The sequence below is a fragment of the Eschrichtius robustus genome, chromosome 13 (assembly GCF_028021215.1).
Source record: "Eschrichtius robustus isolate mEscRob2 chromosome 13, mEscRob2.pri, whole genome shotgun sequence".
Classification (NCBI taxonomy): Eukaryota; Metazoa; Chordata; class Mammalia; order Artiodactyla; family Eschrichtiidae; genus Eschrichtius; species Eschrichtius robustus.
Window position 1 is genome coordinate 81,428,315 of NC_090836.1, and position 27,469 is coordinate 81,455,783.

General features: G+C 44.0%; 1 protein-coding gene across 2 annotated transcripts; it reads right to left on the bottom strand.

Moving 5' to 3' along the window:
• Positions 1-1,193: 1,193 nt before the first annotated feature.
• HAL (histidine ammonia-lyase) lies at positions 1,194-23,777 on the bottom strand. Of its 2 annotated transcripts, XM_068559613.1 has the most exons (20): positions 23,224-23,777; positions 22,459-22,519; positions 22,325-22,352; positions 21,910-21,984; positions 21,745-21,817; positions 21,585-21,651; positions 21,253-21,290; positions 20,290-20,415; positions 17,956-18,095; positions 16,001-16,048; positions 15,200-15,347; positions 14,338-14,433; positions 14,182-14,240; positions 13,229-13,309; positions 10,735-10,800; positions 10,493-10,658; positions 7,853-7,987; positions 4,131-4,239; positions 3,962-4,031; positions 1,194-1,766 (listed from the first exon to the last, which is right to left on the bottom strand). In XM_068559613.1, the coding sequence occupies exons 1-20, from the start codon at positions 23,468-23,470 to the stop codon at positions 1,626-1,628; spliced, it is 1,974 nt and encodes a 657-aa protein (XP_068415714.1). In that variant the 5' UTR covers positions 23,471-23,777; the 3' UTR covers positions 1,194-1,625. The 2 variants fall into 2 exon arrangements, with proteins under 2 accessions (XP_068415714.1, XP_068415715.1); XM_068559614.1 differs by lacking the exon at positions 22,459-22,519 and having other exon boundaries at positions 22,325-22,442; positions 23,224-23,257.
• Between the last annotated feature and the right edge of the window lie 3,692 nt (positions 23,778-27,469).

Below are 27,469 nucleotides of genomic sequence, written 5' to 3' on the forward strand. Positions count from 1 at the left end.
ATCTTTCAGAAACGTAATTAACTGCAGTTAGAATAACCTTTCCCTGACAAGGTGTTAAACTTTGTTATAAAAATCTAAGAATACAGCAATGACATAAGACAATTGAGACTTAGTTTATTCCACATTTACCTTGAAACTCCCTTGATGGCACAGTACAGAGCTGTATAGAAAACTCAATGACAGAGGGCCCCGCAGGACCGCGCGGGCCTGTGGGAAACCAGCCCGCCCCATACCAGTGATGAACAGCCATCAAACCACTGGGTTTACTGGCTCCACTGCAGCTCGTGGATAAGAATGAATAAACTTCATTTGTGTGTTTACATTTCAGCAAAGAACAGCATCAAGAATCACCTTTCGGCAAACAGGTTCCTCAGCACATTTTGCTTCACTGAATTTTGGTTTGCACTCCTGTCTCCACCTTTCCTGTGGACAGGCTGCAACCTAAGAGAGGACTCTACTGTGAAAAGGCTGTAATCAGGTAGGCAAGCTGGCAAGTGTGCCTGTCCTTTCCTTGACCAGCTGCAGTTGTTAGAGCCATGGTTTCACATTCCTGCACTTGGAAAGCGCCTTGCTCATGTTTGCACAGAAGGGTGCAAAGTCACAGCTTCGGGAAGCCAAGAAGTCATGTGACCCATCCTTCATCGGGACAATGACACTTAAGCCTTTCCAGGAGGTTCTTTATCTTCTTTTGGGGGAGGGGAGGGAACAGATTGGGTAACATCCTAGGGCGCATCTGACCTTTGTCAACGGGGCCTTGTTTTAATGATTACCATTATAGAGAGGGGGTTCGTTTACTCTGAACATCAGACTCCTTACCTGAGAAATGAGGAGGCTTCTTAAGCTGGGTTGTTACAAGAGTGTGCATAGAGACTAACACATGGTAAAGCAGCAGTAACACTAACCTCCTACTGCAGCTTAAGCATCTGAATCCTTTTTTTGATATGTGTAGTGACATTTGATAAATATGAAATGCACAATTCATTGAGAACCACTCCCATAGCAATCTTTATATTCATTCCTTAACTCCTTTACACAGAATCTCTTGTTGACCTATTGGCTATTCTTTACTATGATTCAATGAATAAAAGAAAAAGCAGCTTAAGAATTAATTATGACTTAAAAAGTGTTGTTTACAAAGACATATTAAGGAACATTCATCATAGCATGGCACCAGTACACTCAGCCAGAGTTAAGTAGTGGAGAGTTTGACAAAGCAAAAAAAAAAAAAAAAAACCAAACAAACCCAAAACAAACAAAAAAAGATTCACAAAAGTCTAATGTTTTTGGAAAACAATGCCATCAATCTGTCTCAAGATTTGAGTTCATCTAATATTGAGTCAAAGGTCCATGCAGTTGTGGTTAGTCTTCTCACCCTTGAGAGTGAGTGGCCTATAGACTTCGTTAAGAAACAAGAAAACTATAATCTGGAAGCACCAGCTGCATCTGTAAGCAGTGCTAGATTTAGTGAATGTAATGCCGTCACCAGACTAACCAGAGCAGGTATTAGAACTGAACTATATAAGTGATTGATCCACCTGAGAAAGTTCTCAGGTCTCTCCTTCAGCATAATGCTGTTTGCTGTTAAACTAAGTACCATCTGATCTGCTCATTCGTGACAAAAAGCATTAAAGATCCTCAGACTCTGGGATTTGGGTCGATTTCTTGTGCAGAAATTCCAATGAAAATGCTGTTGGGGAAACAGGTCTTGATTCCGGAATATGCTCCATTCTGTATTTTTCGATGTATGGTGCAGCCACTTCCCAAACCTGAAACGCAAGAACAAAACAAAGTCAAAGTGTTGACAACGTTGTTTTCACATGCCATTCAACATCAACTTCATGTGAAGTCAAAACATTATCTCAACCTGACTAGATAACACAGCAGCTGTTTGCTTGCTTTTACGATGAGCCATTTGACACATGATCTGTCAATGAGTCTTTGGTTGATTTAACAGCTTTTAAAATACAAAAGTCCAAAATGTTTCTCAAGTTACCATGAAGGTTTTCAGCTGCTTGCTCTTCTAAAGCAAAACAAGCCAGGAAACAAACGAAACCTAGAGAATTCAGTGTGGATGGAATTAAGGAAAGTCGCTCAAGGATGGGACTGTGTATTTTCTAAGGCGAGCCTTAAACGATAAGAGGCAGTGGATTTCCTCTTTGCTCTCTTTCCATGCCACATGCCCTCTGTTCTCTGGACGCTTGCTACTCAGAACGTGGCCCCGGACCAGCAGTGCCAGCATCGCTTGGGACAAGTCAGAATGTCAGCCCCTCTGCAGACCTACTGAATCCCAACCTGCATTTTAACAAGAGCCCCTAGAAATTCACGCGCACTTTACAGTTGGAGAAGCACTGTTTCACAGCCTTGTTTAGTGTTTACCTCCACCCACCAACCTATTCCCTTTCAAGCATAACATCTTCTCAAACTAAAGTCCGGCTTTTGGTTTATATTATAGCTGCTTTTTATCCGGTTGCCGCTGACGGGGAAGGAGCATTTCCTATTCTTTTGTATTACCTTAGAAAATGTATTCTTTCAAAAGCTAACCTCCTTGAAAAGATATCTGCACCCCCAGGTTCACTGCACTATTTACAATAGCCAAGGCACGGAAGAAACCTAAGTGTCCATCAATGGATGAATGATACAGAAATTGTGAGATACACACACACACACACACACACACACACACACACACACACTGGAATTTTATTCAGCCATAAAAAAAGAAGGAGCTCTTGCCATTTGTAACAACACGGATGGATCTTGAGGGCATCATGTTAAGTGAAATAAATCAGACAGAGAAAGACAAATATCATACGATCTCACTTATACGTGGAATCTAAAAAAAAAAAAAAAAAAGAGTTCATAGATGCAGAGAACAGATTGGTGGTTGCCAGAGGCGGGGGTTGGGGGGAGTGGGTGGAAGGGGTCAGAAGGTACAAAATTCCACTTATAACGTAAACAAATCCTGGAGATGTCATATACAGCTTGGTGACTATAGTTAATAATACTGCACTGTATATTTGAAAGTTGCTGTGGTTACCATTTTGCAATATATACAAATGTCAAATCATTATATTGCAGACTAATATAATGATATATGTCAATCATATTTCAATTTAAAAAAAGGCTGAGCTCTTACACACCTCTCTTGTAGCACCAAGGTTGGCAGCAAGCAAGGGAATTCTTGTAGCACCAAAGTTGGCAGCAAGCAAGGGAATTCCCCTCAAAGGGTACAGGGAACACTTAGAAATGACAGGGGTGAAGGTCAAAGGAAAAAAATTGTTCCCCAAGAGCAGCGCAATGGTTCCAGGGGAAAATCAAGCAATTCTAGGGAACACGATACCTACAAATTAAAGGCTTAAAGGCTTAAAGAACTTTAAAACTATGTTTTAAAAACGAGTCCGCATTCTAGACATCTGTCCCTATCAGATGCGTCTGCAGTCAATGTAGCCAGAGGGAAGAAGCAATAAAGAGACCCAGTATCTCACCCAGTGTGATGGGGCAGGACACACCAGTGCACTAGACACATCCGGATCCCTTTGAATAAAAACTCGGGAAATTTGTTTTCTCTTCAGGTCTATGCAGTCACTGAACCAGGTGGTGGTGGTGGTGATAGCATTACAGAAAGAGAATGTATCTTTAATAAGAGAGAACCTTCTTGATGGGGAGGAATCCATGAACCTTTCATCTCATTTTCTCCCCACAAATACTTGTCCCCAAATTCCATTTAAAATTCATCCCAGCTTCTAATCCTTAGATAGTCCATGTTTGGGTGCAACATGGGACACTTAAGAGTGTATCGAATAGTTTCTTAGTGACCTTGAAAGTTGCATGAGTACCTTTTGGTTCACTTCCAAGGAACAGCCAGGAAGCAAAAGAATATGAATGTTTCTCCACTCTCCACTCCCACTTTGCTTTCCCACAACGACCCCAAACTAAGAACTAAGCCAAGTAGCCAATTTACCTTCTGCTCTATGAGCAGTCTGTGCGCTGCCTCGATGTCCGGGGCCATGAAGCGATCTTTTATCCAGGGCCTGCAGAGACAGCACATCAAACCATGAGCCAACGTTAACTGCTGCGAGGGTTCAAAGTTCTAAAACAGTGTCACTTTCCAGGAATCTGTTTGACTTTACCTTACAACTGAGCGCACCAGGTCGTAGACCTTCTCCAGTGGAGTGGTAGTTTTCAAAGGGCGTAGAAACTCTATCCCTTGGCAGGCTGCAAGAAGCTCGATGGCCAGCACTGAAACAAGGAAGGACGAGGGGATGGCTGATTAGAGTCTGACTTCATGCTTGAGGGATATAAATCCCACGCAGGCTGACGGCCATCGCCAGCCAACTAACAGATGGTCGGTTCTCCCAGTCTATGGGTAGAATGAAGATCCCTTGGTATTTGGTTACCATCTTAAATGTGCTTTTCTAACCCCTTGGCTGCATCTTTAATGGTGAGAAGGGGAGGACTATCCAGGTAAATCAGCTTTCCCCTTCTCCCCTCAGCTGATCAAGATGGATGACCCGTTTCCTATTTCCACCTTTGTGTACATTTTAATTTGTTTTCAGTCTTGCTGTTCCCTATAGCCTGAAATACCTGGCAGATAGACTTTCATCAAAGGATTGAAGGAGCCAGTGAATGAGCAGATGAGTCTTTGGTTGCCCTGGAACTAATTCTCCAATGTCTGTTTCAAACCTTCAAACTTAAAGGCTCCCAAATCCACTAAAACTGAAATTCTAGCCATTGGCATCTTGCCAACTTTAAGTTTCTTGATAAAACAATCTTTACACTGTCTTTTCCTAGCTATGAACGCTTGAGGAATGTACCATACCTTGAGATCCACTCTGAATATTGAAATCTAAATCTCTCTGCATTTGATACAGTCTAGTGAAGAATTTTTTATAGAAATATAATTCAAAATTAAACCACTTTGGGTTCTGTTATTTGCCAAGAAGATAATTTAGGAGCTTAGAGGCCACTTAAGTGGTCTCTTGATCAGGCCACTTAAGTGGTTAACCAAAATGGAGTATTAAGAACATTTGACTTCTTGTCTTAAAATTTATAAAGCACATTCCAAACTCTGGTGAGTACAGACAGGTCACGATGGGAGAGGATGAAGTTACAGAATCCATTAGGACCCGGAAGAAACTTCACATCTTCTAGTCCAGTCCTCTTACTTTACACGTAAGGAACTGGAAACTTTGAGAAGTAAAGCATCTTATTAAATAAGTGCTTATGCTTATTTCATAGAGCTGGAGCTCAAGATCAGAACTGGCTAATCTTCCTGATTTGCCCTCACCCACATGACACAAACCTGGCCTCATGGTTGGAGAAATGTGAGTAGGAAAATGGCAGATTTTGCTAGTGCATATAACAGACAGCTTCTTAGGTGGGTTTGCAAGATAAACGTGAAACATGTCAGGAAAACCTTGAGTAACCACCTCTCAGCATTCTGTTAACTGCTCTTTGTTGCTATTCACAACCATAAGTTCTCCCTGATGCCGTCAGATGGGATTTAAAAACCACACACTTCACTGATACAGATGCAAAGGGTTCAGTGTATCTTGATTTACCTGGATTTTTAAAAATACGATTCTCATTTATTTTGAAATAAGCTGATATTCAGTGGCCTAATAACCACCTTCACCCTTGCCTTCCAAAAATTTAAATACACTTAAAATATCCTAAGAATCATGGAAACACCTTCTAGTTTCCCATGAATATTTTCTTCACCTTAACAGAGTATGAGTCACATGAACTAAAACGCTCCTGAGCAAATAAGCAATAGTTCTACTTAGATATATTGCGAGGACGTTCTTAAAGTTTTCAAAACTGACGCTATTCATTTTATCGACATCTGAGGCTAATGTATACCTGTGTCCCTTTCACTAAGAAAAGACTGCTTCTCCTGACCTTACATCCCCTTCCTTCCCACCTCCCCACCATCCCCTGGCCTTGACTGATGTCCGTGCTTGGGCTTCAGACTCCCTCTCACTCCAGATCTTTTTTGGACTGAAGCGGGGCACGCGGATCTTAGCTCCCCAGCCAGGGGGATGAACCCACGCCCCCTGCAGTGGAAGCGCCCAGTCTTAACCCCTGGACTTCCAGGGAAGCCCCCACACTGGGTTTTTTAAGCTGCTCCCTTTGAAAAGTTTTCCCTCCTTCCTCCAGTGGGCTGGTAATATTTCAGGTCTTCTTTTCCCCTGAGTGCAACCGCCTCTCTGTTCCTGGTGTTCTTCTCACCTGACCTCCTGCAGCCGTCAGCTGCCTCCACGTAGAGAACTGTCCTTCATCATCCATCCCAGTTCCTGCCCACTTTTCCTGAGTGTGGGCATCTGTACATCATTGCGACGCATCCCAGAACAATTTATTTTGTGCACACACATCCCCTTTCCTTATTAAATACTGCTCTCCTCTTCCCAATTAGCTGGCCCTATTCGTTTCAGGTCTTAATCTTAAATACTCCTTTGGAAATGCCTTTTCTCATCCCTTCAGACTAGGTCAGGTTCAGTTACAGCCTCCTATAACTCAATTCTTTAGTCAGAATTTTGTTAAGTGCTACAAAAAGTTGCCAAGTTGTTGTTCAATGTCTTCCTCTTTAGGTAGACTCTGATTTCCAAGAGGGCAGAGAATACCTCATTCACCATTTAATCCACTGTGCTCAGTGATACATGCCTTTCCACCTGAACCAGGCCGGATAGGGAGGAGAAGGGAGTGATAGTAAAGGGTACACGGTTTCTTTCTGGGATAATAAACATGTTCTAGAGTTGACTGTGGTGTTGACTCGCAACTCTGAGTATATTCACAACTCTACTAAAACCCACTGAATTGTACAATGTAGATGGGTGAATTGTATGGTATATGAATTATATGTCAACAGAGCTGTTACCAAAAAAAGAATACTCAACTCTCTCACATTTATCTTAAAATAGTGGTATTCTTTTGTCAGCCAACTGCTTCCAATGCAGTTGCAAAAATTTAGGAATTTAGAGAACAATGCCTAAAGGAAGGCAGTTTCTCTTTAAGAAACCAAGCAAGCAGTGATTAAGAAGGCTGGAAGAGGTTGACTCAACACGGCTCCACCTATGAACTCTCTTTGCTGAAAAGGCTGGATCTAAATCTCGTCAAGTCTTTAGGACCAACGGCAACACACAAGAAATGATGGGACAGAGAACAAAAGTACCACCACGAGGAAGCTCACAGGTAAATCCAGAATGTCAGTCTCTGTCAGAAAACTGACGTGGTTTTTTAACTAGTCAATGGCATGAATTAAAAAAAAAGGGAGAGGGGACTGTTGTAGTCGAGATAATTCGGGAAAATTTGAATATGTACTCGATGATACCAAGACTTATTGTTGATTTTTGTTGGATGTGATAATGGCATCATGGTGGATAAGAAAGTGTTTGTATTTGAGAGAGAAAGTATGCCGGAAGAAAACACGACAACAGGGATTTGCTTGAAAATAATTTGGGAAAAGTAACAAAAAAAAAAAAAAAAAAAAAAGAAGCAAATGTGTTAACTGTTGAATTAGAGTGAGGCATATGAAGGTTCCTGGTACTAATCTCTCCACTTCTGAATATGTTTTAAAATTTTCATATAAAAAAAAAAAAAAAGCCAGCTGATGAACTGGCTTAGCCAGCAGGTGTGGTTGTGGTTCTTAATCTTCACCGAGCATCAGAACCACCTGGAGGGCTTGCTAAACCCAGCTTGTTCTGCTGTCTTTCCTAGGGTCTCTGATTCAGCAGGTCTGGGACAGGCCCTGAGTTCCCAGGCGATGCTGATACTGCCGGTGGGGATCCCACTCTACGGACCACTGGCGTCTGGTTTATCAGGGAGGCCTGCATCCCGGCCTGGCTGGGGTTACCTTGCTCCACGTGCTCAATGACCCTGAGGGCTTTCCTTGCTGCCCATCCTCCCATGGAGACATGGTCCTCCGTGGCAGCACTGGTGGAGAGAGAGTCCACGGACGAGGGGTGGCATAGAGCCTTGTTCTCAGAAACTGCAAGAGGCCAGAGAAGTTAAGTTAGGGACATACGTACGTTCCTAATAGAAAAATTGCCAAAATGACACATGGCTTCCCAAAGTGCTCCTCAGTGTGGGATACCCTCTCCAGGAGCTCTTGGTCGTTATCAAAGCACCAGATGGTCCAAAGTTACTTTGGGAAAAGGAAGAAGGTTGGGTTTTGTTTTTTTTTTCCCCAGAGTGAGAAGGACTCTAAAACTCTAGTGAGTTCTGAGATAAGACCGGGATGGGAACCCTCATATTACAAAGCCAAGTTGAAAACACTAGAAGCATTTATCATGACAGGGAGACTCGGAGTAAAAAAGGTGATGGTCATTTCCAGGTATTGGAGGACAATCTGGTTATGTCACCAGAGGCGGCGGGATCAGAATTCAGGCGTGGCGTTTGGGGATTGAGGCTGGACCCACAGATCTTCAGCAAGAGAAGATTTACAGTTGAGACTGTTCAATGATGACGTAAGTGGATGTACTGGGTTTAAGCAAGGGCTTGATGACTGCGGGGATGTCTTGGGGAGGTGGGGGGAAGTCTAGAGTTGGCCTAGGTTGCTGTCTCTCAAACTTTATCGTGCAAATGAAATCACTGGCTCTTGTTAAAAGTGCAAATGTTGAGTTTTACATGGGGCCTGATATTCTGCTGTTCTAACAAATTGCCGGTGATGGCTGTATTTTTGGCCAGAGGACCACACCTTAAGTAGCAAGAACCTAGATTACAGAGTTCCTTCTCCCCAGCTTCAGAAGCTGGGAAAGGTCACACGCAAAGAGTTTTTTCCCCTCTTTTTTTGAACTTTGAGAGCAGCTCTGAGTGAAGCTGCAGTTCTTCTCTACGCTATAGGGGATCCTGAGATAATATACTATAAACTATGGTGATCCACTCATCCTGGTTTGCCCAGAACTTTCAGGTTTCAGCACCGCGAGTCCTGGGCCCCTGAACCTGCTATGCGGATCACCTGGTTTGGTGGGGCTTGTTCAGAAACGTAACCTACAAGTGGCCAAAAAAAGAAAACCACCAGTTTTATTACAATGAAAGCAAGCTGAGCAACTTCAGATGACAGCTAGGGCAGCTAAACACATTCAAACGAGGCTTCCCAAATTCATAACGCTTCTCTGAAAATCAATTACCACCCCCCATGTTAATGTGAGAAGTTGCTGCCCCTTAGAGGGATATTTTAGTAAGGAGGTGAGTGAGTAAATAGAAAATACTGGACAGAAAATGAACTCAGTGGCTCTTTGTTGGCTGTGTTGAGTCTTAGTGTGAGACTTAACTGAGGAAGGGGTGAGTAGTAATAGTAACAACAACTAATATTAATTTAGTGCTCATGACACTCCAGGCACAGTTCTAAGGCATTCCACGCATTCATTAATTTAATCCTCAAAACAGCCCCGTTGGGTAAATTTATCACCCCCATTTTACACAGGAGTAAACTGAGGGTCAACAGGATTAAGAGATTTGCTCCATATCATGCTGCTGGTAAATGGGCAGAGCTGGGATTCGGACCCAGAGTCTATGCTCTTATGAACCACTATGCTATCCTGCCTCTTGGGTACATTTGCCAGAAAAAATACCGGATGCCCAGTTAAATTAGAATTTCAGATTAAAAAACCAATTTTTTAGTACCAGATAATATGCTGAATAGTTCAAATTTAACTGGGCAGCCTGCATTTCTATTTGTTAAATTTGGCAACCATATTTTAGGATTAAGTATTGATTAGAAAGAGATCCTCATTAATTGAAGTGAGAGCACAGATGTGCAAGCCAAAATGCCTGGGTCTGAATTCTGCTTTATTTCTTACTAGCTGTGCAATATTGAGTAGGTCACTTAACTTCTTGGATCTTCAAGTATTCATCTTTGAAATGGAGGAAATAATAGTACCTGCCTCTTGGTATTGTTTGACGATTGAGTAAATATAAGTGAAGCCCTTTGCACTTCCTTTGTGCCAGGCTCTATTCCGATGTTACTTCTCTGTCCCTTACAGTCTCGAGTCAGAAATCTGCTATATTAAAGCTCAATTTTCATAGAGGGCATCTTGCTTCTTATAAGCATTTTTGCGTGTTGTAATCACATCCTTATGTTTTTAGTGGTTGGTATGTCTTACGGAATGTATCCAAACTTTAATCATCTGGATCAGTTCAAGTTTCACCAGTAGCTATAAACATCTTTTGCCTTTTTCCTTCTGATAATCTTCAAATTGAGATTAGTGAAAAAACTACAAAGATGAAGTTCACATGTGATGTCACATTGCTTCCTACAGAGAAATCGTGGAAACCTCCTTATTTACAACCTCATTAGTGTGTTATTATGTTTCAGTATAATGTTGCCTAGGTTTTATATTTTTTTCTCTAACCCTGTTGCATTTGTTTTGAGGATGCACATGGAGGTGGTGAAAACGTTAGATCTCAAAGACAAAACGGGACACTTTTAGGTAAAATGGAAAGGCCTTTAGGTGGATAGGCTTGCATTCTGGGCAAAGTGCAGTGTCCTTACCCAGGGCTGCAGCCGTGCAGTGGGCTATCATGAATCCAGAGTTCAGACCACCTTCAGCCACTAGGAAGGCAGGCAGCTCACTGAGGGAGGGGTTGCAGAGCCTTTCAATTCTTCTTTCACTAATTGCAGCAAGTTCATGGACGCCAATGGCCAAATAGTCCAGGGCCTGAAAGAGTGTCTCAATTCAGTTGGCCTATATTAGAATATGCTTTCAGGGTCAGGAGCAATTCTAAAAAGCTTACTTTGGCTGGATATTCACCATGGAAGTTTCCTCCAGAAACAGTCTCTCCCCTGCTGGCAAAGACCATCTTTCAAAATAGGTTAAGGCTTTCACATAACACTTGGTGATCACTTCAAGTATAACACTTTCCCCAATTGCTCATTTCTAACATTGAGGTGGTAGCCCTTGTACAAAGGTAGGGTGGAGAGAAGGAGAGTCTTTCCACAGGCAGGTGTTGACATGAAGAGGTACAAAGGTAAACAAAACAAAACAAAAACCTTAAAGATGATTGTGTCCACCCAATTGGGGGGGGTCAAAGAAACATGAAGCATGAAATGATGTTTTCTCTTGGGATGAGAGATCCTCAAGCACCATAACATTACTAATCTGGTGGTCAGTACTTGCCCTCAAAAAGTTTATAACCTGAAACTAAGAACAGAGATCAGGACACCAGTTTAAAAGCAAATTCTGTTTCTTCAATGGGCACTGCGAGCTTGTGTTCCATCGAAGAACCTGCTGAATGGAAGATTTTGCTGATGAGCAACCACCAAATTGTTGGACCAATCAATTCTGGGAAAACTTTCAAACCTTCTACTCACTGATCCTGTGCCAGTGTTCACAGCAAATGGCGGCCGAGAGGTCATTGCAAACCCACTTAAGTCAGTGGCAACTTTGGACTCACCGAACATTAATACTCTCAGGGATCATTCCACTCCATCATGTATTTTACTTAAGTCAACAGGAACCCTGACAAAGGCAGCAAAAGACTTTCCAAAGAGCTAATTTTCACCTACTGGACTAAAGACTATTCACAACCTATTAACTAGGAACTCACTCTGTGTAGGAAAGGTTCTGACTTCCAAAGAGGTAGAGGTGCATGTGTTACTTAACAAGTTTGGAATTACCCTTTTCTGTGCATATAACTGTGAGCCTCTTAGGCCTAGCTCCTGCCCTTTTCCATGCACCTGCCCCCAACGACAGGCTTTAGTCTTCTCTCCATTCTCTGAATCCTTATAGCAAGTGATCTCTGCACCAATTTACAACTTAAACAACATCTATCGTTCTCTAGTTGTTCCAAATTTGTTTGTTGGCTAGTAGGTTATAGCAATTAGAAGTTAGCTCCTATAATATCCAGCAACTATGTAATAGATGGTCTATATATGCAACAGAAGATTGAGAAAAATATTCTTTCGGGTAACACCAGTATTGCTGGAGAACTCCCAAATATTAGCCAACCGGAAATTCATCAACAATTAAGAATCTTTCACTGAGAAAGTAAAGGACTTTCGGCTGAAATTTTTGCTGAGGCAAGTGGTGGGGGAAGAATTTAGCAGGGAATGATCCTCCCTCCCTTGGCCAGTAATTTAATGGTATTTTTGTTTATTTGTTTTGCATTTTATTACTCCATAAGATACCCTTTCAAGTCTAAATTATGTAAGTGTAGAATGGATACCTCTGCTCTACAGTGCAAGAAATAAGAGATGAGAGAAGAATGCATAGAGTTCATGAAAACTACTCCTCCATTTGGGGGTGGCTGGTGTTGAGGAGGGTTAGTGAGTTGAGGGGTATTTAGCTTGGGTCTGACTTAACTGTAAAACAACCTGAGAGGACATAAAACGCACATCCTGAAGTAAGCTTGTCAGAGAAGCCACATTGAAAAGGTCTAGTGAGAAACCTTATACAGCTGCTCTCTGCTAGCCCGGGCTGTGCAAGGCTTTTAGGGCTACTTTCTCCAATGGTAAGAACTGAGGCAGATGTGGGGTAGGAGAAATAGATTCCTAAGGGGTTGGATGGTCTTCAAAGGAAGTACTGTCTCTGTGAAGACTTTGCCTGTGTGCCTCCTGACCGATCACATCGACTTCCGGGGGAACTAAGCCACCGCAGGACCTTCCATAGCAAAAACAAGATGATGCTGAGATACCCACACCGTGAAGGAAAAGAAGGGCTCCATCCTTGAGAGACGGAAGCATTGTTACTCTTCTTTGTACAAATATGGGAACACTGATTTGAGTAAACTCCATGTCAGAAATAAACTCAGGACGAGGAAAGCCATAACTCTTTGATCAATACTTAGGTAAGTGTTAAAAGGTTGCCTCTGTTTAGTGCACCATGGTATCACTAGCCCTAGGAAGCCTCACATAAATGCCATCCTACCCAGGGTCTCTACAATCACACTTGTGATGTAGATCTTCATCCTTCTACCAACAACCTCAGCAGTGGGTTTTAGGGCAGAGGTCTTCGTGAAACCCTGCAGCCAATGTTGGAAATACCCTCTTTAATCTTTCATCTGTCAGTTTTGGAAGCACAGCACGTTAGACTCCGAACCTGAGACTAGTTTCACAGACCTGCCTCTGCCACTTACCAGCTCAGCTCTAGAGCAAGGCATTTAACCTCGGAGCCCAAGTACTTAGTCTATGAAACAGAGCAACAGAGAGGCTACACAAAACAATCACTTAGATCTTAAAATGACCAGCTGGAATTCTACAATCACAGCTTAGTAAACCATCAAAAGATACAGGATTATCTGTTGCACTGTTAATTTCTGTGGTAATGATGTTCTTCGCAAATGCTATCGTGTCGTTCACCACACCGTGGATCTAAAAGACAAGATCAAATGGGCTAATACATGAAAGACACTGATAATGGTCCCTGTCACATAGGCTGATATTCTTATTAGAATAGCAAGAACATTTAAACTGGGATTTATTCTTACTGTAGAGCTAATTTGGCAATTCTTCCCCATAGACGTTTTCAGTCTAGCTAAGCTAGAACAGAACTTGCTGAGAACAAGGAAAACAGGGTATTTATGCTAGGGAGGACTCTTTAGTACCCTACGGATTGGAACTTGGTACAACCTGAAATATTGTTTCACTCTTGAGATGCATGTTAGTCCGTCACTTAACTAATTGCCATTTGCAAATGAGTTGGAACATCTGCAATATAGGTTGCCTCATGCCAACCCAGTTCATCTGCATTTTATAAAGTTACGACTCACAGATTCATTTATAATGGTTTATGTCTGCCTATTAAATGCAGATAAGATCTAACCATGGATATGCCCTTGAATTGTGCTTAGATTTTCCCGTGAACGTTCCTGGCAGGCTGGTTCTAGTTCTATCTAACAGGTAGAGCCAGTAAAACTCCATTAACTGGTTAGGATGATGCTATTACTAAGAATTTTTTAAAGTTAGGGCACTAAACCAAAACAACAAGCTGTCCGTCGGACTTCTCTCCCCGGGGGGTTGAGCAAAGTAATTCAAAGGGAAACAAGCAGCTTACCATATAGAACAGAAACTTTACGATAATTGCAAAGTGGAAGTATTACATATACATCATTTTTAATAGAGGCAGTAAAGAAACCTGGATTACCACTGACCATTACATGACTTTCTGACACCTTCCTCTCTTTCTATTCCCCACCCCGACAAACTGGGGGAAAGAATAGAAACTTGTTGGCTTTTTTGTTTACCTGTGGACAGCAGCGCAAGGTGTAAGCATCCTGAACACGATCACAGAACCTGTGACTTTCTGTGGAAAAGATACAGGGATGGCAGGGGGCATGTTAGCAGTTCTTTCCAATTATTTCCAAAAGCAAATAAGCTCACTCACATAGGCACGCCCAGACCTGCTATTTCAGATGGGTGGTGATCTGAGTCCAAGAGGGACCGAAACCGAAAAGCGACTTCAACTTGCCCACGATGAGGGCGAACAGCGTGAATGTCTAGAATTGATGAAAGCGGAAAAGTCTGAGCAATTCTTATATTGAATGAACTACCATCGCTGGCACAGAACCATCCACTGTGCTGACACAGCCCTCAAAAGTCCAGGGGTCCTTAACCATCACTCAGGATTAGAAACGTAACTCCAAAAGCAAGATTTTCCTTATGGACTTTATTCTTTCTACTTTAAGTATCTCAGGGCAAACTATGTGTTGAGATCTCTGGGAATTCAACTCAAGACACTGGGCCTACCCTAAAAAAGTTTAGGCTCATAATGGAAGGGAGCTCAATAGTGGCCTAATTTAGCTAAGTCATTTTTTAGACAGTTTTTTTTGGTCCTACTACATATAAGAGTAGGGAGTCTTTCCAAGTCATTACTTTCTAGAAAAGCTACCACTTCTACAATTTTTCTCTCCCGATTTTCAAATGGGGATCAGCACTAATCCTACTCTAGTTCTCAAATCCTGCCCATAGATCCTTAAGACAACATGTAGTTTGATGGGAGTCAGAGCTGGTGATCTGGGGCAGGTCACTTAACCCTCTGGGTCAGCATTTGTCTGTGAAACATGGTCGTTTCAAGGGTCAAGTGTGGCGTAACTTAGATGAAGCTGCAGCAGTCCTACGAAGGGACAGGCACTTGGATTTTCTTCTTCCCTACCATCTACCCCCACCACTCCCGTGTCTGAACACCTTGACCAGCCTCCCCTCCCCCCCTGCGCCCGAGCTCTGCCTGAATGAATAGCAAACCAACGGAAGAGCCATGCTGACCAGTATCGAAGGCTTTGGTGGTGCCCTTCAACACCTCAAGGGTCAAGGACGCCACTATGTCAGCCTGCCGAGCAATGGCACTGGCTCTCTCCACTGCTTCACAGCCCAGGGAGGTGATCATCTGCGTCCCGTTGATGAGCGCCAGACCCTTTGTGGAAGGGGAGAGAAGTTTTCTAACGCTGTTTGTTGTAACAAGTGTACGTGCAAGTTGATTTCATATCTTTTGCTTTCATAAGAGAAAAGTTAGCCTGTCAGCTGAATGATGTTGATCCATGGTTTCTAAAGTGCAGGGCAGTAATGCTTATTTAAGTATGCAAGGATGAAGTGCCATCATCTGTGAAATCGTTAGTATAAATCTAGCAAATGGAGTAGCTGTTAAGTATCCCCGTCATTAAGGCAGCAGTGGTGCTCCAATGTAGATGGCGTATCAAATCTTTAGCTCTTAATTATGCTGCATTTCTTCTTCAACTTCTCATCATTATAGACAAGACACCTTGAAAAATTTCTGGTCTGAGACTCTTGGCTTAGAGCATCCCAAGGGATGTTGGCTTACAGCATCCCTTAGGGGTCCTTAGAGATCCCGATTTGAAGTTTAAGTTCTTCTGTAAGAGAACCCCTAAGCATCTGTGGCCTGAAGAGTCTTTTCAGTGCTTACGGCAGAGCCCTTTCTTCAGTGCCCAACTTAAGCAAACATGGAAGCTATGTTTATTTTAAGAAACCAGTGAGGCTGATATTAAGACTGAAAATAGCTATTAAGTAAAGATTTGTTAAAACGAACAAATTTTCCTCGAGTCTCCTTACCTCTTTTGGCTTCAAAACAATTGGTTTCAATCCATGAGCTGCCAGGACCTGTAGAATGATTTAAGGGGTAAAAATGGGTATCAAATGAAATACCAGCGTATTTCTAATTTCATGTGGAATCCAATAAAAGATTTTTTAAGCCCAAAGGTCTGTCTTATAAAAGATTAGACCTATGTGAATTGGTTCTGTTTATCTTCGCTGGTCTATTCTCTAGTTCTGTTCTTTAGTCTGCAAGCAGACTTAGCTTTCGAGTAATTTTTGTACCTACATCAGGGGCTAGTGTCTACAAAATCAACCCTGAATGTTGGTTTCTAGGTCCTTTGCATTCAGTTTCCACTTTAGTGATTCACTTTTTTTTTTTACTGCTGCTTCCTGAGCAGATGCACATCCAGATGCAGGTGCGCTAAGGCTGAGCTCCAAACTCTGTCCACATTCCCTGGCCTCCAGAGCTTGACCTAAAAGTCCTCCACCCTCGTCCCACTTGTCTGAACACTAGCAGAACCTCAGAGCAGGGCTTCTCACTTGTATGGCAAATGTGTGAGCACCAGTGAAGAGGGCCTTATGGGCCCAAGAGATGGACACAGAATCCTGAGGAGAAATGGGCAGAATGATCTTCCCCTGAAATAAAAGAAGTGAAAGCAATCACTAGGTTAAGATCCCTCTAGGGAAGAAGGAAGACACAGAGGCAGGACCACTGACTCTGTCAATTTCACAAGCTTATTAGGATATCTATCACATGATTAACTCTGTCCCAGGAGTGGGGCTGAGGGTAGGAAAAATGGAGACAGACAAGCTCAAGGGCAAACACAGACGTAGTATGTTAAGTGTAACAGGAGGTAGGAAGTGGGTAAGGTTCCGTGGAAAATAATCACATAAGATGCTGGGAGGGCACAAAGGAGGGGCAAAAGGGAGTTGATGGGGTGGGCCTGTAGGGAAAAGAACCAGAAGAGCAGAGAGGGAAGTTTCTCAGAGGACTTAATCAGAAGCAGGAACAGAAGAATGGACATGGCTGGTCCCTCTGCCTAGGACACGGGGCACTCCAGCTGCAGGCCACCTCTCGCTTCTGTGATGTACAGTGTTGGTGGGGAAGGATTTGGCTGGGGGGTGTGGATATGACAAGCAAGACTCTTGTAAGCCACTTTAATTTTAGACATCATCCTGAGGACAGTGAGAAGCATTACACGTTTTGGCCAGGACACGCTTGGATTTGCTGTGTGAAGTTGGTTGTGGGAACACTGTACATAGAGAAATAATCAAGATCAGTCTGCATAGAAGGAAGGTGATCTGGAACCCGAACCCCCGAAGGACTATCTGTTCCCTTAACTTCTTCCTGCTTGGTCCTCTGCCCCTTCAGTTACTGTTAGGGGACCTCCCAGCAAGAGATCAGAGACGACACTTCAAACAATTCTTTGGGCTGCTCTGATGAATTTGGAGATGAATGAAGAAAATGTTAAAGCTTTATCAAAAACAAGCCTTTCTGATTGGCCACCAGATGAGAGCTTTGGGGGGAAGGGGGGAGTGGAACCTCCTTTCCAGAGGTTATAAGTCAGTGCTATGATCCACAGCTCTGTACCTATTAGACCAGCAAGTAAATAAACCTGCAACAACATGTGACCTCCTGGATAGGCACTGGAAATGTTTTAGATGCAGAATAAATTCCCGCAATTAACACTGGCTGCTGTACCTTTTTACCAAGGTGATCACCAAGTCCAGAAGGCTGACAGTTGCATATAGAAGCTAAGAGCCTTGCCTAGTTTGACATCTGTACTGCGCTACGGCTGAGCTCCTGACTCTGTCCACACTTCTAAGCTTCAGTTGTCACAGCCATAGAATAGGGATAACAGTGGCTCCCTTGTTGGGCTGCTGTAAGGATGGAGTGCTAGAAAGCATGCAAGTACACCTGGTGTCCAGCCTCGGGAAATTACTGCAGGTGGAAGCTGTTATTAAAATCTTACGTATTTAGCGTCAGCCCAGCCACTCTTCGGAGACCACATCTTCCCTTCCCCAATTAGCCCAAGAGCAAGATGAGAGAGTGGGGCAAGGTCTCCACTGGCACCAACAGTTCCTTTCTCTGGAACATAGGGCAGGCAGGAGGCTGGGAGAGAAGGAGGCACCGGTTACTTCAAGAGCACTTCATTCTGGCCATCCTCGCTTTAGGGAAAGACAATTCCTCAAGCACAACTAATGCTTAAGGGACCTGGCTGAATTGCTATAGAAAGAAAAAGGAGAGGGGGAGAAAGAGAGAGAGAAAGGCAGGGAAGAGAGAAAGAAAGGAGGGAAGGAAGGAGGACCCTCCCGGGAGCAAAGCTTTCTCTGTAAGCCACTTTAAGTTTAGACTTTATCCTAAGGACAACGGGAAGCGTTACAGGTTTTAGCCAGGACATGCTCGGATATGCTGTGTGAAGGGGGCGGGAGAACACTGTACATAAAGAATTAAGGTCAGACTGCATGGAAGAAAGGCGATCTGGAACCCGTACCCCCATAATGACTACCTCTTCCCTTAACTTCTTCCTTCTCCTTGGTCCTCTGCCCCTTTGTTTACTGTTACTGTGCATGTTCTAATCTGACCTAGAAATTTCTAGAAATTCTAGCAATGTATCTTAAAGATGTGGTCAGGAGCTAGCTGTTATTCTTTGCTGCCTTATTTCTAAGGACATAAAGTTTAAAATGATCCAAATAGGAAATTAAGAGACTTTCATAGGACTGATTGGTGTATGTAGCCATTAAAAACTATTGGAGAATGTTTGAAAACATGTAAATGTTTACATTAGAAAAGTAATACAGGGACTTCCCCGGTGGTCCAGTGGTTAAGACTTCACCTTCCAATTCAGGGGGTGCGGGTTCGATCCCTGGTTGGGGAACTAAGATCCCCCATGCCTCGCCGCCAAAAAACCAAAACATAAAACAGAAGCAATATTGTAACAAATTCAATAAAGACTTAAAAAAATACATTAAAAAAAAGTAATACAAATTTTTCTAGAAAGATAAGGTGCACCAGGGTTTTAACAGGGGTTCTCTGGGGAGGTAAAGTCATAGTCAATTTGCTCTCTTCTCTTCTGCCCAATTCCTGGTCACCCAGTCTGCCACCTCACCAGCACTTATACATGGACATATGCTGTTTTGGAGGAAATTCCCATTAAGTTACTCAAAAAGGAGGCTACATTTCCAAGGTAAACTCAGACTACTGATAGCAGTTTTTTTCCAACTGCTACGTAATGTCAGTAAGATAAAGCAGTGCCACCCACAGGTCAGCTTCCGGGTCATAGTTCACCCTGAGGAATTCTCAGAACTCTAGGACACAGAGGTACCCTGGGCTCACCCATAAAGCACAGGTGGATTCACGGCTGAAGTTGCACTATCTGGGATTTTAGGCTTATAGTCGGGCAGACTGGGTGGGAGTAGAAATAGGTGTTGAATCACTGCTGGTTGGTTCAGCACAGCCTTGTATACTATATATTGTTCATTCAATTGCTATTCACTGATTGGCATATCATATTTATAGGTCACTTGTGCCTATAGCACAGAAAATCTAGCATGTGTTTTGCTCTACGTGACTGCCCAGCCCTGCTTTTCCTCCCACTCCTTCACCCCAAAGAGTCCCCAAGTTTCCACTGACCTAGAATGTTTATCCTTATTTGTGGGAAGGGACAATGGCCTCCCACGCATGTCAAATCTCATCTCCACACTAGAATTATCCCAAGAAGCAAGCTCCGAAGAGTTGAGCTGCCTCCTATCTTGGCGCTAGACAGCTTCCTGATCACAAGCAAGCCTTTCACCTGCATATTTCTCTTCTACCTTTGTAAGAGACTGAATTTCAGTTTTTCAAGTCTGGCTATCCCACCCCCTGGGGAGCATGAAGATTTCAGATTCCCAGGCACCAACCAGAACTACTGAATCGGTCTTTGGGGTGGACAACCAGGAATCGTTATGTTTCCCAGATGATTTGATGCAACTTCTCTAACCACATTTAAACACCACTGAATCCAAGGTTCTCTCCAGCCCTGAACTTAAGGCCAGACTTAAGGGGCTTGTTCTAGTCTTAAAGATGCCAAATGCTAAGTGAAGGCTGATAGAGAATGGGTGAAAGTCCACAGGAGTAAGAGTCTCTGCCTCACTCCTACCTTGCACCCCCATCTAGCTAACCTCCTTCTTGCCAAGCTCATTTTCCACTCATCTCCATTACTTTATGTCTTCTCTTCTCACCAATTTCTCACCACCCCGTCAATCAAGTCTACCTGTGGTACACACACAGCCTCATCGGAGGGTCAGTTGGGTATCTGTTGCATTACCATTAAATACTTCGATAACTTGTTTGAGAGTCTCCAGGGAAATGCCACTGTATCCTTTGGCCAAGACATTGACCCTTAAAGCCAAGAGCATCCGACATCTCTCAGGGATTAGTGGTTTCCCAACACCTACAAAACAGAATTGAAGTTTTCTCCAAGAAAAACAAAAGCTTTTCCTTCTCCCAGCCGTCTCCATCTCAAATTTCTCTCCACGTCTTGGCTCAGATAGTTGCACTGCTTTCTCTCCTGATTGTCTTGCTTCTTCAAGTCTCATCTTCCAGACAGATATGAGAATCCAGTTTTGCCTTCTCACTTCCCCTTCTTGGAAGCGTCAGTGAACACCCCGCCCTCCTCAATACCCTTAGAATGGCATCCGGACTCCTCAGCACAAGCTCTCTTGCAGTCTGATGGGATTCTTGACAGACTTTCCCATCTCACCTTGTCCCGAACTACTCCTCCCTGAGTTCCAGCCTTAATTTCGTGTCCCCTGACTGCATCACCCTCTTGGCACGACGGTATTCACGCTCCCATCCCAACCCCATCCTTTCACCTGGCCCATTCCTTTTTCTGAGATTCAGCTGAAAGGTGGTCTTGTCTGATGCTTTCTGCTTCCCCCCTCTCCATCCCCCGGCAGCAGAATTGGCACCTACTCCTTGGGATCCGCTAGCTTCTGGACGCCGTTAAAGGATGCCTGACACTGTGCTACACAGTCATCCGGGTATTGGTTCCAGGGCCCCCAACCCAACCCCCCTGCAGACACCAAAATCCCCAGATGTTCAAGTTCCTTATATAAAGTGATGTAGTACAGTCGGCCCTCAGCATCTGCGGGTTCCTAATCTGTGGATTCAGCCAACATCCCAGGCTGGTTGAATCTGGGAATGCAGAACCCGGAGATACCGAGGACCGACTGCACTTCATTCAAATCAAACAAGATCTAGGAGGCCCTGAATGTTTGGAGTGAGTTACCTGAAGAATGTGAACGTACTAGGTTGACCTGGAGCTCCCTGGAAGAGAAAGAAAAAAAAAACCCTCTTAGATACCTCACCGTGAAAATGTTCCCTCAGCTGGGAACATAGTTAAATCTTTGGAGGGACAGAATAGGCATGATAGGGCAATGGAAGAAACCAGCAAGTCTGTGTTTTCTATGTCAACTCATGTGTGAGTTAATCCGAGCCTCACCCTCCTTATTTGTAAATTGGGGCAAATGTTAATTATTTCTGTTGTTGAAAGAAATCTCCAAAATGAGAATAGTTGGCATGTGACTGTGTGTGTGTTTGGTGGGGAGGAATCAAACTTACTCTAGTTTACTGACAGGAATTACAGTTCTGGCAAATTTCCCAAAACCTGTAGTAATGCCGTAAACAACTAGAATAAAAACCAGACGTTATACAATTAGACACAGGCGGCATTTTTTTAAGCCTATAAAAAGAACTGCGTAATACAAAGAGAAAAGGATACCAGTTTTTTCTTTCACGATGCTTTCTATGACTTCCCTGGAGTTCTGCACCTTCTTTTCAGCAGTGGGGGTGAGCTAGGAAAACATTGGTCAGAGCTGAACATGTCAAAGATTTACACGTGCCGCGAAAAAAGTCAGAGGACGTCCTTCCCCTCCCTCCAGCATACCTTGATTTTGTAGTGTCCCTTGCCCAAGCTGACCAGATCCTCTGTGGTCAGGCTGTCCCCATCTAAGGCAATGTACTGCACAAAAGAAGGGAATCTCCGTGAGTGCAAACAGCTTAGTCACTCAAACGAAAGAGTAGGGAAGCCTGAAGCAGAATTAAGCTCTGACACGTCAGAGATTTTATCACTACTATCAAACACTAATGTGCTAGTTACAAAGACATCTTGCTGAAGAGGAGGTTCAGGAAGGAAAATTAGAAGTGGAAAAGCATAATGCCTTTCCCTGTTACACAGAGCTGGATAAAGCCCTGTCCTCATTGATGATGCTTGGTCATAAATTTTGCTAGCCCTCCCCCTCCTTAAATGAGGGGTGGGGCGACTTAATTTTCTTAAAAAAAGGAAGTGGTTTGAAACTTACCTTTTCGGGTTCCCGGTATTTGCTGTATCTGTAGCCAGGTAAAGGAAGATACTGGGTAGTGTGGAAAAGCCCCAGCCCCATCATTGGCAGCAGTAGCCCCCAGAGCAGACCAACAAGCCTGCAGAAAAGGATACAGGTAAACTCCTTCTGGTTGCGATGGAATGAAGTCGGAAGACATGGCATCCCCTTCTATAACTGAAACAAGAGTGCAAGAGAGACCCCTTAGGGATCACAGTGGAGAGCCACTTTTGGCGTTACTGGTAAACCAAGAAAAGGGCTCTTCAATTGCCTTCGAAATTCTACAGAAATGGCTGCTTTAAAACGACTTCTCATGCTTTTAAATTTACAAAGGAGGAGAGCAAAAGGCAGAGATGTAGATGCCAGGCATGCATGAAAGGGTTTAAGTGAAAGTTCAAGATCCAACCCCACCTCCATCCCCATCACCGGCTTTATTTTGTTTTAAATCTATTGTTTTAATATTTAATATTTTAAATATATTTAATATTTAAATCTATGTGTTTTAATATTTGATAGTTTCGTTAAACAAAATAGATTTAATTTTGTTTTAAATCTATGCTACTGGCCTCCAGTCTGGTGAGGTTCTTTTGAAGGGCAAAGGGATTTTCAAAATGATTCAGTAACTGCAAAAGGCTTCAGCCCTGCGGTCTTGAGTTCAAATCTAGTCTTTGCTACTAGTAAGAAGTCTCCTCCTTTCCGAGTCGGCTGCCTCGTTGTAAAAGGTGGATAAGACTCCTGCCTTCCTCGCAGGGGTGTGCGAGAATCCCGCCCTCTTTCCCACCCCACTACCCCCCCCCCGCCCCAATTGGGGAGGACAAGGGACTGTCCCTCCCGGGAATGCCCGGCCGAGTGATTCACACCCCTCCCCTCCGGCCACTCACCCACTTCCACGAACTCGTTGTCCTCCAGGGCCACCTCCAGCGGGTCCTCGTGGTCCAGCAGGCCCAGGCCCTTGCAGCGGCGCACGAGGAAGCTCACGTTGTCCACCGAGGCGAAGCCACCATTGTCTGGCTTGTTCTTGACGTACCTCCGTACGGCCTCCCGGCCCAGCCAGCCCACTGTGAGCTGCGCATCCTGGCAGGGCACCGCCAGCCACTCTCCGCGCACGTGCACCGTATACCTGGGCATGGTCGTCCGCTGGCGACAGTCACCAGGAGGGGAGAGTTTTATCCGGGAATGACTACCGAGGTGTGGTTGATAGGGAGAAGTGGGATGGGCTTTCAAAACACGCCCCCTCCCTTGCCTTTACTCATTCACGCATTGGACAAATATTTATTGAGCGCCCCACGGTGTCCCTTTGATATTTTTGCAGCTGAGCGAGGGGCAGGAGAGCGGGATGCAGGCCGCCTTTCCACCCGCCGTCCAGGTCTGCTGCCAGCGAGGCCTGGGTTCTCCCGCCCTCGGGTCCTAGAGCCAGCCGACCCTGCTGCTGGCCCTGTCTCCGCAGGGGCCCTGATTCCTCCCTCCCCTGGTTTCTGTCTGCGTTCTCCTCCAATAAGGGCAGCTTATAAACACCATGTTCCTGTCTTTATCTGGAATTACTCAACTGTAAAATGCTCTTCACATTGGTGGCCAACTGTGACACCAGGGAGTGTGGCAATCTTCATGCATTTGTTTATTCCCAAATACGTGTTGAGCAACTCCGCCCTTAACCACTATGAAGGTTTTCTGAAGCTGTCCCTCCACAAAGGGAGAGGGCAAGGCTAGAGGAGGTCATTTTCACAACTAAAGGTCACCATTTGTGTGACAGCCACCTCGGCTTGGACTCCAGCTCCACCGCTTATTAGCCTGGAGCAGTAAGTTATTGATTAGCCTCTGTTTGCTCATCAAAAGGCAAAGGGGCTAATTTCCTCACTGCAGTGTTTGCAGTATCTACCTGGGATCAAATCCTGGTCCTGCCATTTCCCAGCTGTGTGACATTTGGGCAAGTTACTTGACTTCTCTGGGCCTCTGTTTCTTCACCTACAAAATGGGGATGATAATAGTACCTATTTCAAAGGGCTTTTGGGAGGATTAAGTGAGTTCGTATATGTAAAGCCCTTAGAGCAGCACCTGGTACAATGGAAATGCTATGGAAGTGTTTGTGATGACTATTATTTGGACTTTAATATATACCTATATTGCTTTATAAATGTTCTTTCATCGTGGTATCCTGAATGGATATCCCTAATCCAAGGAAGCTTCTTCAACACAGATTACTGCTCCCTGCACCCGATTCATTAACTAGTATTAAGGAACTCTGAAGAGCATGAAAAGGGAATCAAGGAAATGTTGGCACTGTTTTAACTAGGCAGCATTTTAGTAGTAAGCCAGTGTCTAGAAATTGGATTATTCCAGTGGAAAAATCCTGAAAAGTCTGTTTCCACTAAAACAGACTCCTGTTGGGAATAGAGACACAGTTGTGATATCATAGAAAACACCCACACCCAGAACGTCCTTCTCTGAAACCTTCCCGGGGAAGTGTACAAAGAAAGAGCTGCCCCTCCTTGCGCTTCATTAAAACTTGCACTTCAGCCACCCACATCCTGACCGCACTCTGGAATTCATCATCACCTGAATTTCATCCACATAAGAAATCTTAAATTCCAGTACCCCACCTTCTGACCACAGCCTCCTCGCCTTCCCGTTCTCCCCTTACGTCAGTCATCTCTGACCTTGAACCTGGCTTCCGGTCAGTTCCTTCTTCTTTGCACTTCCCACTGGTTTTCTCCCTCACTTTCCTTGGAAGCTGGTCCCCTAGTTACTCGCCTGGACCATTTTCTTCAGCACTTTGAAATTCCTTTATAACCCTAACCCTATTCCTACACTCTGAATAAACCGCCACCCGTCCCCCACCCCAGGGGTTATCACAACAAACTTCCATCTGTGTTCACCCGGAGAGGCAGGCTCTGCTACAGAAAGCCTTGTGATGGGTAGATGGTGGCCCTGCCTCCTAATGCCCCTCCCCCTTAGAGAGTTCCCCAAACAGTCACCCCCCTCCTCAAGGACCTTCTCAATAGCCACCTCCTCTAATTCTCAGAGGAAGCCCTTACCAACTACATCTCAGAAAACTGAGGCCCTTAGATGTGAAGCACCTTAACTTTCTGTCCTCCTCCATTACCTCATCCAACACATAATTCTTGAATGCCTGTTACGTCCCAAGCACTATGCTAGGTGCCGGGAATGAAATAAGGTACATCCTCCACCTTCACGGTGCTTACCCTCTGGTGATGAATGCAGATGTATAAAGAAGATTAATAAGAAGTCCAACTATCCCCTGTGCTATGAGAAAACCCAAACTACTTGGGCACTCCAGTTGCTGGCCCCAGCTGAGCCCAGTTTCTGAGTAATCCCAGGCCAGACATCAGACATGTGAGGGAAGAAGCCGCCTGATCATACAATTTGAGTCATGCAATTTGAGTCATGCCCAGCTGTTTGAGGATTCCAAGCTCGGGCCCTAGACACCGTGGAGCAGAGACAAGCTATTTCCACTGGCTCTGTCCAAATTCATGACACAAAAAACCCATAAGTCAATACCTTTACTTATGTTATTCTTTCTTCACCCAGATGGAAAACACTTCCAACTTTCTTTGCTTGGCTAGATATTTCTTATTCCTTAAGACTCCGTTTAGGCCTTCTCTTCTCCAGGAAGCATTCCCTAAACGCTTCAACTGGGGTAAGTGGCCCTTCTCTGGGTTGCTTTACTTCTTCAGCATTATGTAGAAATTACTTATTTTTGTTCACCCGGAAATTATGTGTATATCCAGCCTGGCACAAAGACATTCAGCATATGCTCATTAGCTGAAGTAAGTGTAGACTCTACTGAGTGGACCCCAGGTGAATCCCTACAAACATTTGTCTTTAGCGCCTTCTCCTCCTTCATAGCATCCTTCAAGACCACCCTCAAGCATCCCTTGCCCCAATTCACTTTCAGTATGACTAATCAGTGTAACTGAAAAATGACATTAGCTTAGAGTATGGGTGAGGACAAGGGACCGTCCCTCCCGGGGACTTATAGGGCGGGGGAAGCCTCCAAAAGCATCATCTGGGTCCATGGATTAGCTAAAGTCTAATCACTTCGACTGTGATTATATACCAGGGATTTGAGCTGAACTCTCTCCTCTGATATTCCTGGCGTGGAGACAAGTGAGAGCAGAGCCTGAGAAATAGAAGCACACTGCAGTGTAGAAACATGTCCAAAAGGAGAGAACCATTTGGGAGAGTGAGAACAGGGGAGAAGTCAGGATTACAGGAAGGGCCAGGGTGTTTGCTCCTATTTAAGACTTTTTTTTTTTTTTTTTTTTTTTAACTACTACATTAGCACTTCTGGAGGGTATTTAACGATGATATGCCCCCACCCACATTTATGCTCTAAGACACTATTTCTCTTTGCAAGAGTTTATTTGGCCAGGGGTGGACCAAAGCTAGGTCAGAGTCTCACCTTTGGGAGTTTGGAATGGAGACGGTCTCTCCATGTGGTAAGAACTATTGGCAACAGTAAAGCTGGGGTAGCCAGACTATACAATGCAGACCAGAGAGACAGAAATGGGAGATAAGAGTATTGATGTCTCTGCTGTCCTGGTGTCAGTTCCCTTCTGTCCGTCCTCAGATTCTGGTAACCTCCCCCTACCCTGTATCCTTAATATAATCCTCCTTTTCCCTTTCTGACTTCTAGTCATTGGGGTTGCTGTCACTTACAGTCAAAGAATCCTAATACAACAGTGGTTCCCAAACTGTGTGCTGAGGCACCCTGGGGCACTGCATTACACTCACAGGGGTTCTTTGTTACTCTCTCACTTGGATAAAGTTGTTGTTATTTTTAACTCTTTCTTTCTCTGTGCTGTATGCTGTTTATGGGTGGAGAATGTTTGCTGACCACTAAGGAGATGAGGCTGGTTGAATAGACTGTCAGGTATAACTGAGGGGAGAAGCAGTGGTATTCAGGTTGGCCATCTGACCCTAAAGTCAGGAAAACAGGACAGCAGGTGGATCCGGGTATGAGAAGCAGAGCGCTCCCACTAGTTTATACATTTTGGTAAGGGAATTCATCCTATGTCCACCAGCTGGGTGACGAGCAAATCTAACCAAGTATTCATCTTTAAGGTTATTTAAAAAGCAAAATCCTAATTATGTTGAATTTCTGGTGTG

Coding starts and splice junctions, on each gene's coding strand:
- HAL (XM_068559613.1), bottom strand. CDS start 23,470: ATGCCCAGGTATACGGTGCACGTGCGCGGAGAGTGGCTGGCGGTGCCC. Junction 20,416..21,252: donor AGTACGTTCACATTCTTCAG/GTAACTCACTCC, acceptor TCTGTTTTGTAG/GTGTTGGGAAACCACTAATC. Junction 10,659..10,734: donor ATGGTGAATATCCAGCCAAA/GTAAGCTTTTTA, acceptor ACACTCTTTCAG/GCCCTGGACTATTTGGCCAT.